Here is a 21,458-nt window from a genome sequence, read left to right as displayed (position 1 = left end):
ATTTATATTACTAGGGCAACGAAAATGTATCAAGTTCTACCTATGGTTAATAATACATTACTTTCATTTTCTTTGGTAAGCCCTGAAATTTCAATCAAGCATTAATTAGTCCATACTTTAGCAGACTAAAGCTTTGCTTTTGGGCTTTTTTTTTTTTTTCTGGAGGGTAGGGGGGAGGTGGTTAGAGAGGGGATGAGAAAGGCAGGTTCTGGGAGGTGAGGTAGCGGAAAAATAATTTAGACTTGTCAAACATTTTCAACAATCTAAAAAGTCACCTTTCATCTGAGAACCCCTTTCTAAATCTACTGCATTTAAACAATGCATCTACTACAGAAACTTAAGGCACTACTCAGAGAAATAGTAATTTAGTATTTTTCAAAGGATCACTGAATACATATTATGCTTCCAACTTTTTCTCTAGATTCTCTAAAATCTCGTTTCTTTATGAACTCTGATCATCAGGAAACAGGCATAGATCATTTCATCTAATTCCTCAGTGAATTCCTGTAATAAAATTTAATATTGTTCTTAACTTATAAAGATTGATAAAAATTTCCCCTAGAACACTGTCTTTTAGCAACCTGTTAAAGAAATAGTTATCTGTACCAAAAAGTCCCTTATACAAAAATTCACAAAATATATTTTCCTTGAATTCAGAAACATAAGAATGACTGAGCTAATTCCCTTGTGCTTATTTTTTATTGAAAAAGGATGATTTAACGTTTCCCCTTTCTTGTGCGTTGGCTTCTATGGTGGACCTTGCTGATGTTTAGTAGTATAAACATATACTCAAACATCTACTAACATCTACTTCTCTGCTATATTTAACTAGTTTTGTTGTATACAAAAATAAAATCTATTTTCAACTGTGATGAACAATGCTAAGATGCTTCAAAGTTCTTTTTGAAGTAGGTGTATAAATTTACACATTTAATGAACTAGTGTTACCCAGCACATGACATCAGAAACAGCTTGTCATCATCCAGTCTCCTTCTATTCTATTTCCATCTTCACATTTAAATATTCTACATATTCCACCACTGCATCAAACTCAATCATCTTGGACCTCCATCAAAGACTTAAGAATTTTTATGGATGTCACTATAACCATTCAGTATTTTAAACCCTCATTCTAATCAAATACAGGGTGTTCCAAAAAATGTAAACACACTTTGAATAATTATAATTCCAATGGGTTAAATCTGAAAAGAAACATCACTTGAACTATCAGCTGTTCAACTGTATACATTTGGGGGGGACACCCTGTATATAACCTACCACTCAAAATTTGATCCGGGACAGAAAACACACCATGGTTTGAACAATGGAAAATGTTAGAGAATAAAAGTTGACTCTGGGACCTTTCTTTTCCTTTGCCTGACAATTCTCCTCTCTATGCTTGAGTCAGAAGACCATGGCTACTTGCTCCCGAGGCTTGGCTCTCTGCAGACCCAGTGTTCTCAAATATGGGTTGTAATCCCACCATCTATTTCTTGGGGTCTGACTCCCTACTACCATGTTTTCCAAAGTCTAAAGTGGCTGCTGATCCTGCTATGCCATTCCATCAAATTATTCCCTCCGTTTACACTACTTCAACTTCTTTAGAGCTACTGGTGCCTGCTGTGTCTACACTCTGCTTCCCACATTCAAGCTTTCCCCCCTCATGTGCTATGTTCTAATGTTATCTAATACCGTGTGAACAATTCTTTACTTACCCAAACTCTATCCATCTGACCCCAGTGATTGAAATGAAATCCAGTCTTGACCTGCCCCTTCCTTTGGCTACTCAAGACTTATCAATTTAAAGGAAAGATGTAAACAAATAGCCTGGGTTTTCAGTCTAATTAATTCATTATTTATGTTTCAACTCCCCTCAGGTACACTGAAAAATAAGTGCTCTTTGAATTAGTAACATTTTAAATTTCTACACTATCACTTATATGCACATCAAATACTTATTTTTAGATCTAAAAACAACTTCTTCAAATCAAATCAAGGTTTGAAGAATCTTTTACCTAAACTGGGATATCTTACATGCTAGTGGCTACTGCAACAAAAACTTTCATTTCTAATAAAGATTTTTTAAGTTGCTGATTACTACCCAGGCCAGGGTCAGCACAGTTAATATTTTAGGTTTTGGAGTCCACATGATCTCTATCACACTACTTATACTTAGCTCTATCCCCATAGCAAGAAAGCAGCCACTGAAAACCCATATATAAATGGGCAGGGCATGCTCCAACAAAATTTACAAAAGCAGGCCAACCCCTACATTTGGGCAATGTTTTTCAATTCTACAAATGTGCACTATTTTGGGAGGATACACATTGCAATCTCTGTCCTTAGAAAGCATCTTCATGCCCTCCCTCATCTACACACCGAGTGAAGCTCGTTACCCCAAACTTAAAATGTTGTACTCTATTGCTTGTTATTTCAAGTACTCTTCAGTTCAAAAACGAGTGCCTTTTTCAACTTGAACACTATTAAGTAAATACTATTATCACCTTGGAAGAACCCATCAAAGAACTTATTTGTGACATACCCCAAAGAACCATCAAAATTTGGGTGAAATCTTACTCATTTACAGACTAATTTTATGCCTTCAAAGTTGTTGGTTCTATGACCAATGGAATTAACCTTAAGTGTGAACCTAAAGTAACTAAAACAGTAATCAACTCAATCCATTTTTTCAACAGTGGTCCTTTCGGGACTTGAGATTACTAGTTAGGATCCCTTAAATCTCCAAAGAAATCAGAAATCATAAAAGTTCTTAAACTAATACAATCTTGACACTTTCCATTCAAGATAGCATGCTAACCACAGACATTGTCTTTTCCTCTCCCTATTGAGAGGACAATAAATAAAAAATTCAGAAGGTTCAACAACTCACAATGAAAAGCAGAATGAAGAGGGTAGTAGAATCAGCAGACAAAATGTCACAAATTTCCAGAAAATGGAAATGTGTAAGGATTGGTAACTGATGAAACAGAGAAGAATACTCAAGCCACAGTCCATACAAAAGAATATACAGTGGGGCTTTGACTTACGAGTGTCCCGACTAACGAGTTTTTTGAGATACCAGCTCTCTCTCGGCCGATTTTTTGCATTGAGTTGATAGAGTAATTTGAGTTAACGAGCTCGGTCTTGGAACGAATTAAACCCATAAGTCAAGGCCCCACTGTATAACCAAAGAGAAAAATAATTTGTCCTGAAGAATTCCAGATGCCCACCACTCAAAATCAAGGTATTAGAAAGGACATGAGAGTATTATGCTAAGTGAAGTGAGATGTAAAAGGACAAAAACTGTATGATTTTACTCTTTTGTGGAACTAGAGACCCGGTGCATGAAATTCGTGCACTTGGAGGGGGTGGGGAACCCTCAGCCAGGCCTGCGCCCTCTCGTAGTCCGGGAGCCCTTGGGGGATGTCCAACTGACAGCAATAGGACATCCTTAGTGCTGCTGCAGAGGCAGGAAAGGCTCCCACCACCGCCGCTGCACTTGCCAGCCGTGAGCCCAGCTTCTGGCTGAGCAGTGCTCCCCCTGTGCAAGCACACTGACCACCAGGAGGCGGCTCCTGCATTGAGCATCTGCTCCCTGGTGGTCAGTGCGCATCACAGCGACCAGTTGTTCTGCCACTGGGCCGAAACTCTCCGACATCCCCCGAGGGGTCCCGAATTGCAAGAGGGTACAGGCAGGCCAAGGGACCCTACCAGTGCATGATCAGGGCCAGGGAGGGACACAGGAGGTTGGCCAGCTGGGGAGGGACCAAAGGAGGGCTACAGGGTGTGTCTGGCCCATTTCACTCAGTCCCGATCGGCTGACCCCAGCAGCAAGCTAACCTACCGGTAGGAGCGTCTGCCCCCTGGTGGTCAATGCACGTCATAGCGAGCAGTTGAGCAGCCTTAGCATATCATTAGCATATTACGCTTTGATTGGTTGTACAGATGACCAGACGACTGGACACTCAGCATATTAGGCTTTTATTATATAGGATATCAAACAAAAAGTAACAAACTAACAAACAAAAACTCATACAGACAACAGAATGGTGGTTACCAGAGATGAAGGGGGTGGGAAGGTGCGGGGAGTAAAATAGATAGTAACAGATGGTGAGCACAATGTTGTGTACCTGAAAATTATGTTATTAACCAATGTTACCCCCAATAAATTTAACTTTTAAAAAGAGCCTATTATTCACAAACTTTAATACTTGAAAACCAATAGACCTTATTACAAATTTTACTTCAACAAGTCAAAAACTAGATATTCTCTACATCCAAAATTTCTCACTCCCTAACATACAAATTCTCTTTTCCCATAGAACACCATCTTCCATATTATTTTTGGTATGAGACACAACATAAAATATTAGACAATATAAGCATGTAACAAAGTAACATACAAAGTCAGATGCCTTTGACATAAAATGTAACCAGAAAATAACATTAGAATTAACTGTATCAGAGTCAACATTAAGAAAAGCACACTCTAAAATAATGTGAACAACAGTGACTTCCTCCTAAGATTTTTAAAGTAAATTTCTCTGTAAAAAATGTTTGAAATAAAACTCTAAAAATATAAGTGTGGGTTTACTTCTACTGAAGTAGCAATATTCCTGAGCAATCAATTTTTTAAAGAGCAAAGGCCAGAAGATTATGTTAAAGATATTCTTCAAGGACCCCCCTCAGATCAGGCTTTTAACAATTTATACTAAGTAATGTGTTGTGTTAGTATGAAAACTTCAGAACAGTTTCAAATGTACCTTTGCAGAAAAAAAAAAAAAAGACCATTTGTAACATAAAATCCCAAACGTTATTATACCTAAAAACCAGTAGTAAACATAGAAATAACTGTTTTTTCAAAACAACATACTTTTTTCTCATTATAAAAATATTTTAGTAGAGAAAAAAATGAAAAATACAATTAAGCACAAAAGATAGAAAATGTAAGTCATCTATAACCCAACAATTCAGCACTCAAATCAAATATACTCATTAGTGCCAGCACTATAGACCCAATAGAACAGGCAGACAAGGTCTCTGTCTTCATGGAACAAATTGGGTACATCTGGAGACAGAAGATATTCTAAGAAACAAATAGACACAGTTTGCAGAGTGTGTAGTTAAGTACACAATGAAGGTAGTAAATGTTATTTGGTGAAGAGAATGCAAAATTGTACATCTTCCTCAGAATCTCAAATTCAGAACCTCTTGTTTTAAAACTACAAATACATAAGGGGGAATTATGTCTATTTTCTTAAAATTATAAATTTGAAGCAAACCTCTGTCTAGTAAGATCAACCCTATATACCAAGCTTTGAGGGATAAAAAAGAAAACCTCTTGTTTAAAAAGAAAAAAAAAAGAAAAGAAAAAGGAAATAAGGCCATAATTTGATATATGTAAGTACTAACAAGATTATGACAAATATATATGTTTATGTGCTTTATAACCAATTATCCTTTCCTATGGGCTATAAGCATTTTCACATAAATAATTAATCTTTTCTATTATTAAGTAGAATATCATATTTCTCAAGCATTGGCAGATGTCTAAGGCTAATATTACAGTTTTTAATACTGTTATAAAGGAAGCTATTTATTTTAGAACCTAAGTTATAGTTTAAAACTGTGTTAATAACAGGCAAACTGTAATCAATCTCCCTCCCACACAAAAAAAACCATTAAAAAAACTAAATTTAGATCACAAAAACTTATTTGCATGGTCCTTAATGCACAAATTTATACTTTTTCCAAATACTTGGAATAAAGGGGGTTAAAAAATACTCTTTAAAAAAAGTACGTGAGTTACATTGAGCCAAGATGTAGTAAGCCAACTACAGCCCTCTCACACTGGCTACAAAAAGCAACTGCCTGAGGACTCTGAAAAGTAAACAGCAAGCCAACTGAACACTAGAGTCAAACTTGAATGTGACCAGTGATCGCAGGGGAGGGGGCTGTGTATGGGTGCTGAACACAAAAATTTCAGTGTTTTGTGTTCTTCTATCATCTCTGGGCTTTGATCCCAGACCTGGCAGAATCCAACAGGTTTGCCAATACTACAAGCAAAACCACCAGGGGAGACCCCCTTTGTCTGGTGGCTAGCCGAAAGGACTCCTCCATGCTATCAGGGAGGGGGCTCTTCCTGAATGCCCCACTCTTCCTTCTCTCCCCTGGCCCTTCTAAGCATTACAGGGCAGCCACTGTTGCCACACCAGCATCTAAAACCCCAAGAGAAGAGCCATCTCCAGAAAGAGGAAGCAGGAAAAGGAAGTCCTGGGACCTGCACACAGTATGGGGGAACCCAGAGGAAGCTGGAGAAGAAGCTCCCCTAATTCTGTGTATAAACTAACAAGTCCTGGGCTCATCTCTAGAATGGGGCCTTCATGAAAGAGACCCAAAGAAGCCCAGCAGCTAAGGCCCCTAGAACTAAAACCTGTGTAAACCCAATGCCCAGAGATGAACTCCTGAGTGGCACATGTGCTGGGCACACCTAAATAGCAAAATAAATGCTCTGAAATTGGAGTGACATTGGAAAAACCACAAAAAGGCAACACAGAACTTGCATCCCAAACCTTACCAAGTTCAATGCCTGCATCAACGTTCTCCAGAGGATTTAATGAAGTCCTACAATACTAAAAATGTCCAGTATACAAAAGCCAAACCTACTTGGCATACACATACATACATACACACACATGGAAAATCTGTCCACACTGCTCAAGGGAAAAGATAACAGATGCCAACCCCATGAAGACACTGATGTTATCAGTCGAAGACTTTAAAGTTATAATCATCCTCAATAAGGTAAAGGAGAAAAACTGTTGAAATAAATGCAAAGAAGTTTCAGCAGAGAAAAAGAAACTACAAAATAAAAATAGAAATTTTAGAACTGAAGAAAAATTACAGTATCGAAGAAAAATGTAGCATGTTGCTAAACACAAGAGGTATAAAAACTTCACTAGTGACTATATATTTTAAGTAAATGGACAGGATTATATATTTTAAGTAAATGGACAGGATTACTTATTTAAATAAACGGACAGGATAAATAATCTATCACGATTATTTTTATATAACACTAGAGGCCTGGCTGCCGGCACCTGTTTTCCTCCGGCACCCGGGACCCAGGCCTTTGCTCCGGCCAGAGCCTTGAGTCTTCGCTGCTCCAGCTGGAGCCTTAAGTCTTCGCTCCACTGCTTCACGCCTACATATGCAAATTAACTGCCATATTTGTTGGGTTAATTTGCATACTCTCCTGATTGGCTGGTGAACATAGCGGAGGGATGGTCAATTTACATGTTTGTTTATTATTAGGTAAGATATTACACGACAGTTTTTAAAAAGTCCAGAAAGAGAGTTTTAAGGTATACTAAGTAATAGAAATTTATTGTTAATGTACAAGTAAGAAAATGTCTAATATGTTACGTAACAAATACAATATATTTGCAGTAACTACAACTTTATATATGTATGAATTAAATGCAAAAATAAGACTAGGAAAAATACTCAGAAAAGTATCAGTTATAACAACTGCATATGATTTATTTAACATAGAATATTTCCTTAAAATTAAAAAAGAACAAAAGTCCTATTTTCTATTTCATGCTATTCTCTCCACCTAGAATGGTCTTCTACTTTTTATCAAACCATAACCTAACTAACCCACTAGATAAGAACTTTCTCAAGGTAATGCTAGCCCAATTAAAATAAAACAGAACAGCCCGGCTGGTGTGGCTTAATGGTTGAACGTTGACCCATGAACCAAGAGGTCATGGTTCAATTCCCAGTCAGGGCACATGCCCGGGCTGCGGTTTGATCCCCAGTAGGAGGTGTCTAAAATGTAATCACAGATAATTTTATGGAGACACTAATTTAAAGTGTGTATATTAAAAAGTTGGTGTATGAGGAAACAATTTACTTAACTATTAGTGGATTAACATATTTGTTTTTCTCCCCTCTCCTCCCAAATGGCATTTAACAGAGAAACAATATACTAATAAAGTGGTATTGAAACACTTAAGACTTTGCCTCATGAAAACAAGAACACATGTCATAATTTAGTGCCAAAATATAAAAATGCTTCTGGGGGAGGTATTCAGACAAATGAAATGTACATCTAGTTGGGAACAACAGAGAAAAGGTTTAATGAAGAAAACAGACGTAAAATGGACTGACTTGAAAAAGAAAGCATTCCTGTTCAGCTGTGATTCTGCCTCCACACTATTTACATATGTAACCCCCTCATGAGTAAATCTCTCTTGAGGAACAGTAATTTTTCTAAAAGGATTGGAGAAGTAGCTATTTCCTAATGGGAAAGCATTAAAATCTCAACAGAATGCTGTCACTGAGTACCCATAACAAGACACACAGACGGGAATATATAATGCAGAGCTTTGCATATAATAAGTATTCCTGTTTCATAGTATTGCATATAAACAATGTATATGATAAACATATTTATAGCAAGGGGAAAGTGATGAGGACATTGACTAAAGTATCAATATTTATTTTTATTACTTAGGATTGAGAATAAAAAGGAAAGGAAGGATGCAAAACATCTTTTTAGTATAATTCACTGAATTTTGTGACTGAAAAGATATAAACAAAAGAGAGGTACCCAAGTTTTCAAGTGTATTTGGGAACATGATTTAATTACTAAAATAAAGTCTAAAAGTAGTAAGTTTGAGCAAGAAAAACAAGGTGATTAGGACCCTATTTCATGAACAAATGTACACAAAATACCTAAAAGATATAAGATTGAATCCCAGAAGAGAAAAGCCAAAATACAAGTCATCCCTAAAGAGACAATAGTTGAAGAGACATAGAATAAAATACTGAAGACCAAATATCAGAGAGACTATAAATAGAACAAGAAGAGCCTATCAGCCTATATTTCATTTCAGAAATAGAGCAACAAATACAAAGACTAAAGAGACACACTGTAGCATACATAATAGTAACATTTTTCATCTCTATAGCACTATGTCAGTTATTAAGCACTATCACAAATGCTATATCACTTTTACCTTCAGAATGGCCCAATAAGATATTTATTATTCTCATTTTATAGATATATAAACTTAGGCTAAGTGACTTCACTAAATTCAAATTGGTAATAAGCTACAAAACCATGTCTCAAACTTAGTTCTGGCTACCAAGACACACATTTTCAAAAAAAAAAAAAAAAAAAGTCCAGCAGTTAGCAACCAACTAAACATAAACATATACAATTGAGTCACTAAGATGATAGATAACCGTAGAGATATACCATGTAATAGTATCAACCTAAGTAATAACCAAGAAAACTGTAAAACATCAGATTATGATATTTAATGTCTACTGATCAAGTTAACAGCTAAATAAATTCCATTTAAATATAAATTTTAAGCAATCCTCAAACAGGTTTCAGTTTTCCAACCTTTAACAATGAAACTCACTTTATCTAAAAGATTAAATTCAAATAATATTAAAATAGGCCAACTCCATCCTTCTCCCAAAAGCTAAGACATGTAGTATTTTTGGGTTTGAGGGAAATATTAGAAAAGTAATATGGTAATAAATGCTGACTGTGAAAAATTCTAAATATTAAAAGCTCTCATTCTCTGCATCCCATCCACATACTGCTTAAGAAATAATCACTGTTAAAAGGCTGGTAAGGCTGCCTGCCTTCAAGCCTTTCTATATGCAGTTATGTACATATCTATACTAATAAAAGGGTAATATGCTAAGTAGACCAGACATCTTCCGGACATCCTTCCGGACAAAGCCGCAGTGGCTGCGAGGGCCAGCAGTGGCAGCAGCAGCGGGGTGATGGGGGCGGTGCTTTCCCCTGATCAGCCCGATCGCCTCCTGTAGAGGGAGGCCAGAGGCAGCAGCAGTGGCAGGGTGATAGGGGCAGCGCCTTTCCCTGATCAGCCTGGTCGCCTCCTGCAGAAGGAGGCCAGACTGCGGCTTAGGCCTGCTCCTTGTGCGGAGCGGGCCTAAGCCGTCAGTAGGACATCCCCTGAGGGCTCCCGGAATGTGCGAGGGGGCAGGCCTGGCTGAAGGACCCCCCAAGTGCATGAATTTTCATGCACCGGGCCTCTAGTAAATATTATAAATGTGTATGTGTATATCTGAAATACTTTAAATGTATATTCTTAAGCAAAAATTATCCTCTTCATAACTGTCTAAAATTGATTTTCTTAAAAGCCTTGCTGAATTTAGTAAAACAATTCTTATATATGTCGACTAATATTATTGATACAAAAAACATGATGGTTTATATTTTGTTACTTTCTGCTGCTGAAAAGTTTTGTTCAACTAATTTTCCAACTTGGAAAATATGCTGAACACAATCTAGCACTTTCTTTATACTCATAATCTCCACAACTTTATCCAGTATTAACTATGTTGTAATATGGAGTTATCTTTCAGGGTGACAGAGATATTCACAATGACACCAAAAGTTCCCAGTTGCGGCCTTTTTTTCCAACTACCTCTACTTCTTATTTTTTTAGTTTTCTTTAAGAAAACTATTTTAGAAAACAAAAATTTCAAAAAACTAAGAATATTATAACTAGTATTCTTTAGCTTTCCAAATACTTTATAAAATTATCTATAATTTTATGTATTCAAACCATTTTTTAATATTTTAAAACCAGCCAACATTTTAAATATTTAAATCAAATATGAGAGGTAGTCAGGGAAGGCATCATTATATCCCTATATTTAAAATGAATAAGCTAAAACTAAAAAAAATTGGAAAACTTGTTCATTGGGGTTAACATTTAAGAGATCCTAGAGCTTACCTTATCTAATCCCATTTTTTAAATGATGAAACAACTACCTTCTTTCTTGCCAATTGTAACCTATCACATCATAGCAACCACATTAATTTTGTAGCCTTGTCATACTTCAATATACCTGCACCAGGAGCCTTCTAAACAGTAATCTATGAAAATCTAAAGAAGGTAGTTACCAAGTAGCCACCATCATTACAATGTGAATATCAGAAACATGCTAAGGACACAGGCTTATAGAGTAACTGCACTCCTTCGAAAAAGATCAAGGTACATGGGCTTTCTACCCAAAGGCTGTTTTTACTGAGTTGCTAGAAAAATGCTGGCTAAGTGATGTTACTGTACAATAAATACCTCCCTGCCAAGAAATACATGCTGTTGTCGTATGGCAACCTATTTTATGAACAAGAGTGGCAGTACTGTAGCTTGTTTCTTATCCTGGCCAGTGTTAGCATGAAACGATAGTAATCTACTAATAACCACCAATTTGCACGCTTCCACCTCCAACACAAACACTACCAAATTCTCATTCCAAAAAAATCCATATGGAGAAAATGAAAATGAGAATAAACCAAGACAAAGAGCAGAAATTTCTTCTTATCTGACGTCTAAGTACATGCCTCTGATAAGCTGTGATTCTACACAAGTTTTATCAGAAACTTGATTCTTCAGCCGTAAAATGAGTCAGTTAAATGATATATTATCACAAGTCTTTCAGGTCTAAAATTTGTAATTTCTTGAAAGCAAGATTAAGCATGGAAATAAACAAGGAACCCAACCACAGAACCACAAACTTAAGATCTGCCTATAGATACAATGCATAACATGACTGTAATAGTCTTTAGCTACCCTATTCTAAAACTAAAGGGAACAGAAATGATTCTCCAGGAGAAAACAAAATATATACATGTAGACAAACACATATATAAAAATGACTTCAGTTTAAATTTTCCCTGGGACCCAAGCAATTAATCTTTATTTAATTTAAATTCTTTCTTATGTCTTTTGTAAACATCAAAATGAAAATAATGTTAAATTTACCTCCTCTTAATTTTAGAAATACTAGTAACTGTGAAATGGCCAAATGAGAACAAGAGGAAGAATAATTCATTTATAAATCCTCTCATAGTCAATCCCCATAAACCATATTAGCTAGAATTTCTCAAATAAACATGGGTTCTATTTCTAATAATATCGCCTTTAAATCCACAATTCCATGTTCACAATAAAGCGGTTACTGTAGACAGATTTAAGATAAAGCATTATGTGACTATGAGGAGCTAATAAAATGCTGAATGATATGAGCAGGCTTAATGTTAAGAAATTCTGTTAAAATCTCATTAAACAAAATCTAAATATTTAATTTTATTCATAGATCATTCAATTTACTACTTAAATTTTAATTGCACACAGGAACATCTGGTTGCATAAGCAGAATTTAAAGCAAGCATATTCCATGGAGTTGCTTTTAAATGTCCTTGTATTCACAAATACAATGATAGGGAAAAGGGACCAAAGCCTTCTGGAGGGAAAAAACTGAAGAAGATATAAAAATCTACAAGATTTTACCCTAAGCTTCATTCTCTTCTTTCTCTACATCACCTCTTTAGACAATTGTACCCTCTCCTAAATCTTCATCTCTAGCCTATTTTTCCTAGGTGCCTGACCTATATATACCCAGCTGTATCTCTCCACCATAAGGTCCCACAGACACCAAATCTTCAAGAAGTACATCACTACTGCCACAGTCAACACAATAGTCAGTGTCTTGAGATATGGATGATTTCAACTCTTCTTCCATTCTTAAGATCTTTATTTTATTCTAAGTAAAAAAAAAAAAAATATCCACCATTCAACTCAACCCACCAATTCTTTCTGCTCAGGTTTTTTTGCTCTTCCTGATTGGCCCATCTTAGCGATTGGTACTATACAATTGTAACTACCTGGTCCATTAGCCAAAGCCCTGTTACCACCCTCTTCTTCCTCATATCCAGCTCTCTATTATTAGTAAACTTCTCTTGCATTCTTCCCTTCTTTTCCTCTATACTAGTAATAATTTAACCTTCCTTGTCCCCCCAACTTCATCCCTATGTCTTGCTCAATAAAGATACTAATCACCTTTCTAAAACACAAATTTAAAACTTGTGCTTTTATTTAAAATCATTCAGAATCTCCACTCACTTTTGATTAGAAATGAGGTCTTATGCATAGTACACAAAGGCCCTCCATCAGAAAATCCTTGCCTAATTCTGTCACTCCCCATGACCCTATCTCCTACCCAAAGTTGACAATTACTTGAAAATGATCTTTGCCTCATTCAATGTCTCTTTCTTTATGCTGTATATACATCATGATATACACAGAAGAGTATACACACAGTATGTATAATGGCTACATCATTACTCTTTGTTTCATAATATTCATCACATTACCTTCTCCTAACTCTGTGGTAATTCACTGCCAACCCACTCTATTAGAAAATGAGCTGTCTGAGGAAAAGGAGGTAGGTAGCTAATTAATGTTGGCAACCACTCTGCAGAATACAATGCCTGATAGTACACATCATCAGATATAATAAAAGGGTAATATGCAAATCGACCGAACGGCCAGTTGCTATGATGCGCACTGACCACTAGGGGACAGACGCTCAATGCAGGAGTTGCCCCCTGGTGGTCAGTGCGCTCCCACAGGGGGAGTACCGCTCAGCCAGAAGCCGGGTGAGCGCAGCGGTAGTGGCAGGAACCTCTCCTGCCTGAGGCAGCACTAAGGAGCAGCAAACAGGCAGGCGGTAAGGAGCGAGGGCTCCTCGACTATGAGAGGGATGTCTGACTGCTGGCTTAGGCAGACATCCCCCGAGGAGTCCCGGACTGCAAGAGGGCGCAGACCGGGCTGAGGGACCCCCCAAGTGCACATATTTTCGTGCATCAGGCCTCTAGTAAAGAATAAAACTCAAACAACCAGCAAATACTTTCTAGCATTCTTTCCAATCACTAGTTGCTACTGCATTAAAAACCACTTTTCTGCCCTGACCCTTATGTCTAGGTAGTTAGAGCATCATCCCGAACATCAAAGGGTCATGGGTTCAATTCCCAGGCCCAGTCAGGGTACATGCTGGAGGCAACCCATTCATGTGTCTCTCTCACATCGATGTATGGATGTTTCTCTCTCTCTCTAAATCAATGGAAAAAATATCCTCAGTGAGGAGTAAATAAAACAAAAAAGACACTCTTCTTGGTATAAAAAAAGCCAAAGATGTTAATAACTTTTACAAAAGCAGTTATTCACATCTCAATAAAGTCTTACCAAAAAAAAAAAAAAATTAAAAGGGACTTACTGGTTTATTAAACACTTATAGAAAAACTGCAACAAATATCTAACATGGTAAAACTTATTTTTCCAGCAGTGTCGATATTTAGACAGGAAAAAAACAGGTAAATTGCACGTAGTTCTTGAGCTTTTATTAGATAAACATTAACATTATCAGGAGACTTTCTCCCTATTTCAAGAAACTACATAAGCAAATATTTTAAGAATCATTCTCATTCATTCATTAAAGCCTTAAAGAAAGATTCGTTGAATTATGTACTTGGATAATATTTTTTAAAGATCCTATAATACACATGTACTTATTACTAATTAAGTATGGGTTCTTTGTCCCAATTAATAAGGATTTACTTCATTATCCTCCTTTAGTGAATTAGTATAGCTGCACGCTGAAAGCTTTATGACTGAGAATCATTTTCAAATAAAACTTGCTTCACACAAAAAAAGAAATGGGAAGCAATAAGCAAAATTTTTAGGTTCACCCCTTTTGCTGTATATTTTATCAAGTTTTCAAGAAAGAATGCTCACTCTGCAATTAACATGGCAACAATGTTTAGCAGATAAAATGTCACTAAATGAACAAGAAAATATGCATTTCCAGTTCACACCCACACACAAAAAGTAAATGTAAACTCCATGAGGGCAAGATTTTTTTGCATCTCTTTTTAAATCTGTTTTGCACACTGTTAAAATTCTAAAATCTAGAATAGTGTCTGCACATAGTGGTTAAGTGCTCAAGAAATTTGTTGAATGAATACTCTCACTAAATGCAGTTTTTTTACGTTTTGTATTTAATGTTAAAATAAGCCTTATGAGGTCTACAAGGAATGTAACTTCCTGCTCAATTTTAATTCTGATTTATAAGTAGCATGCTATAAATTCAAGTTCTCAGGTTTCAAAGTTTGCAGCAGGGGCCAGTAAAGTATGACCCATGCCCTATTTTTGTAGGCCCTCAAGCCAAAAATATTTGTGTGTGTTTAAAAAAAAAAAAAAGAATTGTGACTGACAAGACTGCAAAAAATACCTTCAGTGACCCACAAAACCTAAAATATTTACTATCTGGTCCTCTACAGAGTCTACTGACCCCTATGAAGAAAGATTCCATTCACGAGAAGAAAGCTTTTGAATTCATACTTTCTTCCATCTATGAATTGAAACTGTGCCATTAAAAACAGATCTAACTTTCTCTACATCTAAACCTCTGAAGTTTGGGCTTGTCATTTGATTTTTAAGAATGTTAAGGAAAAACTTATTTACCCAAGGCATTAAGTGGTTATGAAGCTGAAGCTAATAAAAAGTAAAGGAGGATTAAAGTTAGCTTATGTTTAATGTTTCACATACTAGAAAATAACAAAAAAGAAGAAAACAAAATTAATACAAACAGGAAGAAACTGAACCTAATTATATTTTAAATGAATAAAACTACATTTAGGGAAAAAACTGATCAAGCAATGACTGAACACAGTATTTTGACTGTATACCCTAAGGCTAAATAAAAAACGAACTATAAACAAATATTAAATTTTGGTTAAAGGTTTTCTTTTTTAGACGAGATCGGGCGCGTTCAGGGTGGTATGGCCGTAGACGGTTTTCTTTTTTAAAAAAATGTATTTCCTTATTGATTTCAGAGAGGAAGGGAAAGGAAGATAGAGATAGAAACATTAATGATGAGAGAAAATTATTGATAGGCTGCCTCCTTCACACCCCCTACTGGGGATTGAGCCTGAAACCCAGGCACATGTCTTTGGCCAAAATCAAACCCAGAACCCTTCAGTCTGCAGGCCGATGCTCTATCCACTAAGCCAAACCATCTAGGGCTAAAGGTTTATTTTCACAGACATACGGTTTAACAACTCTGAAACTACTTTCGTGTACCTTATGGTTGATCAAATAACATTTGGAAAGGGGAAAGGCTAGAATGAACCCTTCGATGTTAGAATGGAATTGATGGTATCATCAGGGTGAACTCAATGGCTTTTTAGGTAAAGAAAATTATGTCTATATATAAATATATAATTTTCAGCTCAATCTGTTAATAGATATCTATTAAAAGAAATTAGGGCTCCTTGGAGAAATGGCTGATTCCAGGGCTGGGGTGGGAATGTCGTATTATTCAAGAAAGTAAGGGGGTGCTCAAAAAATGATGAGCACATGTCAAACAAAAAACACAGGAGCCAGTTTGAAAGAGCTCTAACTGGTCAAAACTGAGGCAATCTAAGCATCAAAACACCCCAATGAGTAAAAAGGAATCCATAAGTTCATACTACATGTATACATACATACATAAACGAGGAGAAAGGCTCTTACAAAATGTCCAACTAATACATAAAGAATAGACTTAGAAAATCACTATTTGGCAACCATCTTAGTAATAACTGATTCAGGGAAGAACTAAATGGTTGCTAAAACAAATGGGTGCAAGTTTGGTGAGTAACAGGGTATCTGCACAGTTTCAAAGTATCTCCCCTTAAGATATTTGTTACCAAGGAGAAAAGAATAACTTTACAATGGAGAAAATTTGCAGAAAAAAGTTAACATTCCCATTAATGGGATAAATAGACATCATCTACTTCCAGAGGACACAATCATTTCTGGAGTATTCCTGCCAAATGCATAACCTAAACATAACCATGAAGCAACAGCAAGCAAATCCATATTGAGGGAATTCTAAAAAGAACTGGCCCATTCTCAATTTATCTCTCTCTATATAAAAGCCTAAGTGGCCATTTCAACTGGTTGCTATGAGGACGCACTGACCACCAGGGGGCTGATGCTCAACACAGGAGCTGCCCCCTGGTGGTCAGTGCGCTCCCACAGCCAACCTCCTGCAGCCGGCCAATCTCCTGCGGTTCCTTTCCTCGGCTGGCCCCAATAGGCCAGATGGCCTGGATCACCAGACAGGCCAAGGGATCCCAACCGTGTACAAATTTGTGCACCGGGCCTCTAGTAAGATCATAAATGACAAAGACACTAATAACTAAGAGCTCTAGACTAAAGGACACTAGACAAGACAAATGAATGCAAGGTGTAGTATACAATTTACTCTTTCTGTTAAGGATATTACTGGTACAATTAGTGAAATTGAATAAGATCTGCAACTATTGCATTGTATCAATGTTAATTTCCTGATTTTGATCATCGTACAATGGTTATATAAGAGAATGTCCTTCTTTTTATTTATTGTTTTTTAATCAGGAAACAATGCTTTCAATGTGATTATTTTGTTCTTCTTCTTAGAAAACAGTTATTTAGAAGTAAAAGGTATCATGAATTGCAATTTACTCTCAAAATGTTCCAAAAAAAAAAAGGCTGCATGTGTTCAGAGAAAGAAAGAAAAAATATGGTTATAATTAAGTAAAGGAATTAGGATGAAGTGCACACAAAAATTCTTTTATAATTCTTAGAACTTCTCTGTAAATCTGAAGTTGTAAAAATAAAATTTAAAAAGTGAGAAAAAATAGTTAACTTATATTTGGACAATGCCAGTAAAAAGAAATTGTGAAAAATCAAGTGATTTTTCTTATCCTTTACACAGAAGGATAAGAAAAACATCTGAGAGTTTGAAACCTGGACGGAGCTCTAATACTCACAAAGCTGCATTTCCTGGGTAAAACCACAATGGTTGGGCCTCAATTTATTCACTTGTGAAAAAGGGGGTCATACCTATCCTACTTTTCTCACAAGGTTATCCTAAAGATCTACTGAAATATAATGATGGTTGGGGAAAAGAGGAGTTTATAAAGCTCTATATATTACAGCGGCTCACTTTTAACAATGTTTGATTAAAAAAAAAGAGTAGTACTTCAAAAATACATAAGCCAGGTATTTTTCATCATAGCGAGCAGCTGGTACTAGAAACTAGACACTTGCTGCATAAAATGTTTTGGTTTGCAAATATTTTAACTTATTCAACATCCTTTTAACCAATATAATTTCAAACATTTCAATAAATGCAAATAGCTATATCGATTTTTTTGCCATAAAACTATAGTATCAAAACATTGCTAAATTAAAGAAAGCCATTAACTAGGACTTGGTCAACTTTAAAAAAAAAATTAAGACATAATTGACATATAACATCGTATCAGTTTCAGGTATACTATACTGGTCAACCTTTTACATACTGTGACCCAGTACAAAAAGATCTTCATATCATTTCCCAAGTTCTACAGAGTAAATACATGATCCAAACTGCTTCTTCCTTTACTTACGTGCTATTAAAATAAGCCCTGAGGAATCAAACCAAATTCAAAAAAATGTTTGTGTGTGTGTGGGGGGGGGAGGGCGGGGGGGGAGGCCAAATTTTTTCATATACTTAAGTCAAGGGAAAGTTTGTTATAAAAATATTAATTTATTTTTCTAAATTCATAAAGGTTTGGTCACCACTTAAAGTATTTTTAAATCATTTACATGTGGACACTACTATCTCACGGACAAAAGAAAACATCCTTACTGGCTGTATTTTGTAAGAAAGAGTTATTCCAAAATACCAAATGTATTTTTAAATACATGTTAGGCCAGGGGTGGGCAACCCCTGGCACGCGTGCCAAACATGGCACGCCAGTAACTTTTGCTGGCACGTGAAACCCTCTCTTATAATCTTCCATTTGCAATTTTTTTCTTAATATCGACTTTTTTTTCAGATAAATTCAGTGTAGGTGCATCTTAGATAAATAATTTTATATAACATGTATACATTAAAAAATAAATGTATTTTTCATCATCATATACTGTGTTTTTGTCGCTCGAATGAATTTTATTATTTCTTCAAGGTTCTTCACATACATACACCTTAAGAGATATCAAGTAGGCGTAACATGTTCTCAAAAAATTAGGGTTGGCACGCAGAAGAATTTTGAGTCAGAGATTTTGCTGGTGTTGGCACACACTCACAAAAAGGTTGCCCACCCCTGTGTTAGGCCATTGTTGAAAACATACCATATTCTTGTTTAAGTAAGTCTACTTGCTCAATCTCTATTTTTAATAGATGAGCAATGTGGACTCTGTAAGGCAAAATGCTGAGAACAGACCAGGCAGATCTGAGCCTGGAGAGATGTCCCAGACAAAGCAATCCCTAGAAAAGAATCAACTGGACTCAGTAATGCCTACCAGCCTCACTAGCTCTGCAGCAAGACCACTGCACTCAAAGGATTACAAGAACATAAGCTCCAAGAGGGTAAGCTTTCGCTTATCCTGTTTATCACTATCCCAGCAGATAGAAAAGTGTCTGGTACATAGTAAACATCCATTAAATATTGGTTAAATGAATGAACAAATGAACGAAAAAATTAAATCCCAGGTCTTTCAAGTCAACCTATATTAAGTTGCAGAATTATTTTAAAAACTTGGCATATATTAACTTAATAGCCACATTATTTTTAAAAACATGAATAGAAAATAAGTAAATCAAAAACAATGAATAATCAATATTCCCCATTCTAACTAAATAGATGTCAAAGTTTGTAAGCTATATCTTGACCTATAGTAGATACCATAACACATTTACATACCCTTCCCTGAGTTTAAAATATGGTCTTATCAGAAACTCTTGTAAAGCAGAATTAGAAAGACAAAATAAATGCATAAAATCAAAATCAGGAAAGCAAATGTATCATGTTTACAATCAAACTTGAGATAGTATTAACTCAGATAAGAAATCACAGGCTATAGAAACATTTCTCATCAACATTTATTTCTCATAAATAGTACCTCTACCAAAATCTGCTCTTCTGTAATTAAAAAATCAAAAATTTGATTATCATTTTTGTTTCTCTATTCCTACAGCATATCTGTCAATGATTTGTCATCTTATAGTTTGAAGAACTTCCTCAAAATATAAGATGCATTTTATTTCCAACCATCAAATTGCATTTTAGTCATATTAAGTAGGCAATGAATTTTTTTACAAAACATACAGTAAAATTTTGTGAAGCAGAAGGCAAATAAATGCAACCAGAGTATATATAATTTATACTCACTATTAAGAAAATAACTTCTATTTCACTTAACCTATTTTTGTGTGTGAAGAAATTAAACTTATTTCCTGCATGTTCTCTTTTAAGATTACTAATATATTCTAAGTGACCAGCTTTATTCTGCTTCCCAAGTACTGCCCATATAATCAAGACATCATTTCAGTATCAATCTAAACCTAGTATTTTCCAAAGGGCCTGCCTTACGTGGGTTATAATCATCTTACTATGCTTCTTGTGTCCATGCTGCTGGAAAAGCAGTCTGTACAAGCAGGAGTAGAGGCACAATCCTGAGAGAGAGGAGTAGAGAAATATGTTGAGAAAACAAAACCAGAATAAATTGAGCTCACTTAAGAGCTTAGGAACTCAGCCAGTGTTCAAGGTCAAGGTTCATTACATTCTCTCATATCACTATGAATTAGTAGTTGTCCAACACCAGCAAAACTGGCCCTAGAAAGAGATATCTGAAGTTCTGTGTACGAGTAGTAATATAATCACTAGCTCTAAGCCAAGTCCCCTCCTGACTCTCCCCCTTAGTAAGAAGTGAAAAACATAAACACATCAAAGTTCTGATTTAAAAATGTCCATCTAATCTCTTATAGTCCTACAATACCATAAAATGACCTTCCAAATAATGCTTATACATACTAAGCCCTTCAAAAAGTTAATTTTATATTTAGTCTAAGAATCTTCCAACAGAAAGTCTAAATACAATCTCAAATTGGTAATTTATTTACAGAGGAAAAAACAAAATATCCAGAAGTGTTAACTACCTTGGTCCAGAGTCAATCATCTGCCTAGTATGTCATCCATCCATTCATTCAAGAAATCTGTATTTCGTGTACACAATGTATTAAGACACGGCTATATATGAAGGATATGAAGCAATGACAATATATGGTCACTGTCCTCAGGGAACTTACACTCTGGGGGAAAGGTAACCACTTAAAATTGTAGTAATCACTAGAAGGGAAAGTACAGAGTGCTTTAAGACTGTTTAACAGGAGAGCTAAGTCAGTGATTCTCAACCAAGGTCAATTTTGTCCTCCAAGTGACATCTGGTAATGTCTGGAGACATTTCTGGCTTCCACTCAGGGTTGCTGCACAGGACAGCTCCTCCCAGCAAGCAATTATCTAGTCCAAAATATCAATAGTGCTGAAGCAGAGAAACCCTGACCTAAACTAGTGGGGCAGGGAGGGTTTAGTGAAGGCTTCCTTCTGTTCTAACACTTAGTATGCTACACCTTTAAGGAGTTTTCACAAGGCAGAAGAAACAAAAAAGAAGGCCTGATTGATACAATTAACCAAACCTCCCACGGGGAAGTTAAAATAGGAAAGAAAAAGGAGAAACAGATTCCTTAACAGATGAAAATTAAAGAAA

General features: G+C 35.9%; 1 protein-coding gene across 11 annotated transcripts in view; it reads right to left on the bottom strand.

Moving 5' to 3' along the window:
- SCAF8 (SR-related CTD associated factor 8) overlaps positions 1–20,860 on the bottom strand; it is a 103,909-nt gene extending 83,049 nt beyond the window's left edge. For 8 of the 11 annotated variants that reach the window (XR_002830518.1, XR_002830517.1, XM_006093871.3 and 5 more), the window contains exon 1: positions 20,305–20,362. Coding sequence is in view for 9 of the 11 variants with exons in the window: in XM_006093871.3 (XP_006093933.1) it covers positions 20,305–20,322 (18 nt within the window). In the remaining 2 variants the exon portion in view is untranslated. Of the gene's footprint in view, positions 1–20,284; positions 20,368–20,850 lie in introns of those variants that run through there. The other 3 variants (XM_014460119.2, XM_023758188.1, XM_014460120.2) reach the window with 3 other exon arrangements.
- Between the last annotated feature and the right edge of the window lie 598 nt (positions 20,861–21,458).

The sequence above is a fragment of the Myotis lucifugus genome, unplaced genomic scaffold (genome assembly GCF_000147115.1).
Source record: "Myotis lucifugus unplaced genomic scaffold, Myoluc2.0 scaffold_125, whole genome shotgun sequence".
Classification (NCBI taxonomy): domain Eukaryota; kingdom Metazoa; phylum Chordata; class Mammalia; order Chiroptera; family Vespertilionidae; genus Myotis; species Myotis lucifugus.
This window is presented reverse-complemented; position numbering and strand designations above follow the sequence as displayed.